Below are 7,414 nucleotides of genomic sequence, written 5' to 3'. Positions count from 1 at the left end.
CATTCAAAAATGGTGCACGTAATCCTTTAGTGGAGGTTGGTGACGAAAGCTTTAGCTTCATTAAAGGGTGTAGTAAATAGAGAGTGTGTAGGTATGAATGTGTAAATTTTATTTTTAGTTTTTAATGGAGGCACTGAAATGTTTTTTTTTTAATTTCACAATCCCAATAATGTTTATTATTGTGTTTATTTTATTTTCATTTTATTTGATGTTCATACCCATTGTCGTATGAAGGATTAGATGATGATTAATCAAATATCACATTGTTGGTATATGTTCATAGGCTTTTTGTTATCAATTATTATGTGATGATGAATGATGACTATTTTTTATTTTCATTCCACTATGATCAGGCTGGGTATATGTCGTTATTATGGATAACACCACACGTAATGTCAGTGAACTGCCTGGGTGTAATGCCAATATTGATGACCCTACTGAAAGCTTGTTGGAGTTGGAGCCAACATTGCATGTGCTTTCACACAATGGAAGAAGCAAAAAAAAATTACACAAACTATGCCATTAGATGTGTATATGTTGTGCGCATAAGAACATCTAAAAAAGATAACAACAACAATGTCAACTACTTGAGATTAGTTTGCTCAAGGGAAGGGAAATATGTCTCTTCAATCAAGCCTGAGGTGAAAACACTTCCTAGCCAAACCAACCAATGTCCAACTGGCATAACCATTGCAAGGAAGGATGATAAATGGTTTATAAGGACCGTTGTCCTAGACCACAGTCATGATCTATGCCCAAAAACCTCCAAGCTAATTCCTGGCAATAGGAAATTGAGCATGCAAGCTAAACGCACATTGGAGGTCAATGATGATGCTGGAGTCCGGATTAATAAGAGTTTCCTTAGCATTATGAGCGATGCAGGTGGATTTGAAAATATGGACTTCATAGAGCGAGATGCGCGAAACTACATTGGCCAATACATAAGATCTTTATGTAAGGATGGTGATGGACAAGCCCTCCTACGACACTTTCCATCAATGAAAGATTTCAATAACGATTTCTTTTATGAAATTGTATTGTATGAAGGCAATACAATTTGTAGTGTCTTTTGGGCAGATGCAAGAACTCGAGACGCCTGTGAAGAATTTGGTGATGTGGTGTCTTTCAACACCACTTACTTAACAAATAAGTATGACATGCCATTTGCGCCTTTCGTCAGAGTTAACCATCATGGTCACTCCATTTTACTTGGTTGTTGATTGCTCTCGTCGGAGGACACTGCCTCTTTTGTATGGTTGTTCCAATCTTGTCTAAGACACATGGGTAATAAGCCCCCAAATGGGATTATAACTGATCAATGTAGGGCAATGGCGAATGCCATCGAAGAAGTATTGATGTAAGTGTTGATGTACTTGTCCGTAGCCCTTTAGCAGTGAAGCGAAAAGGACGACCACGCACCAACAGGTTAAAGTCAGTCGTTGAGAAAAGAACCAAAAAAGGGAAAACTTCATCATCCAAAAAAACTTCAACATCATTCGTACAAGATTGTGTAAGTAATGAAATTGTATGTTTCTTCCATTTATTACATCATTTTGTTACATGTATTCTAATTATAATTGTGTTCATTCAGGACAAACAATACCTGATGTGATAAAAAGTCCAGAGGTCGTGCAATATGGATCCCAATGTTACCAATCTTACCAAGTATCACAACAATCCGAAGTGTCTCCTTCTGGATTTATGTCTTTGTTGCCAACTGTACAAAACAATTTCGATAACAACATTGCTTGATGTAAATACTTCCTACTTCTTTTTGTATGCATATAACATTATTGTGTAAATGTTGTGTAAATAAATACATGATTTTTATGGTAAAGCATTGGTTGATGACCACTTTGAAATTAATTGAATGGGCCAAAAAACCTTCTCGTAATCGATTACAAGTTATCTGTAATCGATTATAGCCCGTACTGCGTACATATAACTACCCGCTCTTCAACGATTTATCCCCACATCCCACACTTTAGGTATCTTGCTTTGTCAATATAACTACCCAGTCTTCAACCTACTTTCCCCACGTCCCTCACTTTAGGTTTCCTCTACTTAAGTACCCAGTCTTAAAGTTGTTGAAGTACCCTCCCAAGATTAATGTTCATCTGATAACCCTAACAATCGTGCAATAGTTGATCGTGAAACAAAGAAACGAAGGCCATCTTCTTCTCGTGATGGACGTCGTCGCCAACGCAATCCAACACCATCCCCACCATCATCCCCACCACCACCAAACAATGAACTTTTCTCCTCTGATGAACAATATGAGAAATTTGCAAACCATTTTTTCAATTGTGAAATATTGGAAAGCAAATATCTCGAAGATGCTTACTTTGAAGGAAGAAATTTTCAATTCTACGACATATTGTCTGAGGCTGGGCTGACGAAATTTGTGTCCTTAAATAGAGATTTCTAGCCATAATTAGTAAACGTGTTCTACAACAACATGTCCATTTCGGATACCGGTGTTATTCGAAGCGAAGTCAAAGGGGTCAAAATCAGAGTAAGCCCTAAAGTATTTAATGAGCTCACTTCCCTCCCATCCGCTAGTGTTCGTTATGAAGGAGGAATTATCGATGAGTGGAAAGAGCACTACGATTTTGTAAGTTTTAGGCAACTCGTGTGTAGAAATGATGCTCACATACAAAGCAAAATACTGGAAGGGTAAATGAAGGTTCAACATAGGATACTTCATTATTTTTTTACTCGAGTACTAATTCCTCGTGTAACTAATATTGGCCAGGCATCTGAAGAGGATATTATGCTACTCTGGGCCCTTTTCAATTCCATGGAAATTAACTGGGGACATCTTATCAGATACAGGATGAAAAGGGCATTAAAGGACAACGCTAGACTACCTTATCCTCATTTGATAACCGTCTTCTTGGAACACTTTCAAGTCCCTACTGAGACTGATCTATGTACACAAATTAAGGCCAAACAAAGGATGGTAAATGAAGTTATATGCTTATTCGGTTATGTGCAAAATCAAGAGGGAGTGTGGGTTCCAAAAGAGAATGCCCACAATTAAGAACGTCAAGGCAGACAACAAGAAGATAGTGAAGAAGTCAGTTCTTCTACAACACTAAATGATGTAATCAACCGCATCGAAGAACTGCAGACCTTTGTTGGTACAAGGTTTGGAAACATGGACATCACAATGGGGACAATATTTGATTCGTTGGAATCGCGAGTTACTAACATTGAGGACCAACTCCAACACTTGTGCACCCGCTTTGATAACGAACCTCGTACTTAGATTTGGTTAGATTTATTTATTGTCATTTTGAACATTCTTGGATTACTATGTTGGCAGTTCACTATTGTAATGTTTTTAAAACTCAAGTGGGTAATGGAAATTTAAAGTTCTCGTCATGAATGTAAACATCAACCTTTTATGAATTATTGTTGATAAATACGTACATGAATAAACCAAGCTCTGTAATTGACTTCTGAACAACAAAATCCACTAAAAATCATTGGAGTTATGCCAAGAAATGTAAATTTTAGACAAAGGTCTCCTAGGTTACCACAACTAGCTTCTGCAGTTGAAGTTTCTATATAAATCCTGCATTTTGGTCGTGTAATTGTATACCAAGCACCTGTAAACGATTACAAGTGTGTTTTTTTGTGCACAAGTTCCTTGACTTCACCCAAGTGGCTCATATCATAACATTTTTGTGGTTTTCTGAATATTGGGGTTCCCAAACATCACTTCTAACACTCTACTGACACTCCAACAACGAAATCAAGTCTAAACCATTGGAATAATGTCTAAAAATGAAAATTTTATTGTATGGTAACCTAGGTTACCACAACTGCTTCGTGCAGTACAAGTTTGTGTACAAATACCATATTTTGTTTGTGTAATCGTTTACCAAGATGTTGTAAACGATTACAAGTCAGGTTATTGGTGTACAAGTCTTAGGACTGCAACTAACTTGCTTATCTTGTAAAATTTTTTCCTTTTCTGAAAATGCTTTTCCCAAACATGATTTGACATGTTTTTCTGTATACCCATAAATGATAGGGAAGGCAATGACCATCTTCGAATTTAAATGACATTCGTATAGCAATAAATGATAGCGAAGGCAATCACATGTTCAACGATAAAGTGGTCAAAATATCGGGATCGCAATTAAATTTTATTGGTTGGGTGGTGAAACGGTTTGACTGGATTAATTATACATTGAAGGGCATTCAACGGTCCAACATTTTCCCAAACCCATTCAGGAGTAGTCAAGTCTTAGTTTTTTGGAAACATTTAATGGAGAGTTTTGACAAACAGTGTTGGGACTGTTCAACAAACATGTTAAACAACTATATATATGTTATGGAGATATGTGTGGAAGGAACAAAAAGAAACATATCGACATATATATTTTTCCGTTTTTGAAAGCATGGTTACATCCTCTAGCGCAGGACCGTCAACAATCCTGTGGGAGTTTGTCACCATCCACCTAACTAATTTGTTAAACATGTTCTTTGGTTATAAATTTTTCCACGTCTGTATTGTTATTCTAAATTTTTCATGTATTTTTGCAGGAATTTGGGTATGTCGATAGTCATTTCGTTGCATCATTTGAAAATGAATTAGGAAGTACGTGGTCGTTGGTGGACAATAATGGTCTCACACATTTGGTAACTTATAACATTAGTACATTAGATCCTAGAATTATGACTGGATGGTCTTCAATGAAAAACATATACCATGAAAGGCTTAATGATGCCCACATGACCTTCCAATATTTGGGTCACAACAATTTCAAAATTATAATTTATTTTGGTCCTTGCACCGACAACAACAGGGAATCATTCATTGATCAGTGTACTACTGATCCAGAGTCCTTATTGTTTGTTGTCAAATTGACTAAATCACAATGTCAAGGAAGTCATCTGGTACGTATGGAATCCTTCAAAATTTCCCCAACCTTTGTTAAAAATAATATAATTTTACAATGTCATTCACTTTATATAACTTGTTGCGCAGAACTTGCATACTACATTTGCGATTGAAATTAGGAATAAGGGGTTGACAGAGGTTATGCTTCTTGGTTATAAGGATGGCATCATGTGCAAAGTTCTAGTTTCATAGAGTAGGAATTCAACAAAGTTTGGAAAAGTATGGAAAGAATTTTGCATCGAATATGGCTTGAAGGAAGGAGACGTTGTTGTCTTCGAGGTTGACCACCATTGGAATGATCTTAAAGTTGAAGTTCACATTAATGGATGTAGTTGTAATGTTAATCACCCAATATCAGTGTGAACCACAATAGAAAGCTTCAATTTATGTTCATGTGCTTTAATTTTTATATTTGAATAAAAAAAATTTGTTTATTATTGGTCTAAATGACGTTGGCTTTACTTAACAAAATTGTTTCTTATGTCCAAAATGGGCTGACCAAATATCACCTCCCAAACAAAAATCACACTTAAACAACAAAATCACACCACAACCAATGGATTTATCCCAAAAATATAAAAATATTTAGACCATGGCCACCTATGTTAACACAGCTGGTTCCTGCAATACAACTTTCTGTACAAAACCTACTTTTTGCTCGTGTAATCGTTTACGCAGGAGTTGTAATCGATTACAAGTTGTTTACTTGGTGCAGGAGTTCCAGGACTCCACCTAACTAGTTCAACTAAACAGACTTGTTTCTTATGTCCAACATGTGGTTCCCAAACATCACCTCTCAAACTAAAGTCACACTTAAACAACAAAATCACACCAAAACCAACGGAATTATGCCAAAATTATAAAAATTTAGACAACGGTCACCTGTGTTACCACAGTTGGCTCCTACAATACAATTTTCTGTACATATCTCACTTTCTGCTTGTGTAATCGTTTACGCAGGAGTTGTAATTGATTACAAATGTGTTTTTTTGTGCTGGAGTTCCAAGACTCCACCTAACTAGTTCAACTCAACAGACTTCTTTCTTATGTCTAACATGGGGTTCCCAAACATCACCTCAAAAACTAAAATCACACTTAAGATGCAAAATCACAACAAAACCAATGGAATTATGCCAAAATTATAAAAATTTAGACAATGGTCACCGATGTTAACACTATTGGCTCCTGCAATACAATTTTCTGTACAAATCCTAATTTCAACTCTTGTAATCGTTTACGCAGGAGTTGTAATCGATTACAAGTGTGTTTCTTGGTGCAAGAGTTCCAGAACTCCACCTAACTAGTTCAATTCAACAGACTTGTTTCTTATATCCAACATGGGGTTCCCAAACATCACCTCCCAAACTAAAATCACACTTAAACAACAAAATCACACCAAAACCAATGGAATTAGGCCAAAATTATAAAATTTTAGACAATGGTCACCTGTGTTACCACAACTGGCTCCTGCAATACAATTTTCTGTACAAATCTCACTTTGTGCTTGTGTAAATATTTGCACAGGAGTTGCAATCGATTACAAGTGTGTTTTTTGGTGCTGGAGATCCATGACTCCACCTAACTAGTTCAACTCAACAGACTTCTTTCTTATGTCCAACATGGGGTTCCCAAACATCACCTCCCAAACTAAAATCACCCTTAAACAACAAAATCACAACAAAACCAATGGAATTATGCCAAAATTATAAAAATTTAGACAATGGTCACCGATGTTAACACTACTGGCTCCTGCAATACAACTTTCTGTGCAAATCCTAATTTCAGCTCGTGTAATCGTTTACGCAGGAGTTGTAATCGATTACAAGTGTGTTTCTTGGTGTAGGAGTTCCAGGACTCCACCTAACTAGTTCAATTCAATAGACTTTTTTCTTATGTCCAACATGGGTTTCCCAAACATCACCTCCCAAACTAAAATCACACTTAAACAACAAAATCACACCAAAACCAATGCAATTAGGCCAAAATTATAAAAATTTAGACAATGGTCACCTATGTTACCACAACTGGCTCTTGCAATACAATTTTCTTAACAAATCTCACTTTCTGCTCGTGTAAATTTTTACGGAGGAGTTGTAATCGATTACAAGTGTGTTTTTTGGTGCTGGAGTGACTCCACCTAACTAGTTCAACTCAACAAACTTCATTCTTATGTGCAACATAGGGTTCCCAAACATCACCTCCCAAACTAAAACCACACTTCAACAACAAAATCACACTTAAACAACAAAATCACACCAAAACCATTCGATTTTTTGCAAAAAATAAAAAAATGTACACTATGGTCACCTATGTTACCACAGTTGGCTTTTGTTGTACAAGTTTTTGTACAAATCATTTACTCGTGTAATCTTTTATGAAATAGTTGTAATCGATTACAATTGTGTTCTTTGCTGCAGACTTTCCAGTCTTCTGCTAACTACATCATGTCACAATCATTGTTTCATTCCTCCATCAAATACATGAATACTAAATCAAAGT

The 7,414-nt window shown here is 36.2% G+C and overlaps 1 protein-coding gene across 1 annotated transcript; it reads left to right on the top strand.

Annotated features, from left to right (window-relative positions):
- Positions 1-485: 485 nt before the first annotated feature.
- Positions 486-2,428, top strand: LOC124847185 (protein FAR1-RELATED SEQUENCE 5-like). Its single transcript, XM_047324610.1, has 2 exons — positions 486-1,194; positions 2,145-2,428. The coding sequence occupies exons 1-2, from the start codon at positions 486-488 to the stop codon at positions 2,426-2,428; spliced, it is 993 nt and encodes a 330-aa protein (XP_047180566.1).
- Positions 2,429-7,414: the final 4,986 nt, after the last annotated feature.

This window comes from Vigna umbellata, chromosome 6 (assembly GCF_029865625.1).
Source record: "Vigna umbellata cultivar VRB3 chromosome 6, Vumbellata_1.0, whole genome shotgun sequence".
Lineage (NCBI taxonomy): Eukaryota > Viridiplantae > Streptophyta > Magnoliopsida > Fabales > Fabaceae > Vigna > Vigna umbellata.
Note: the sequence above shows the minus strand (reverse complement) of the source record. Positions and strands in the feature narration are given on the sequence as shown.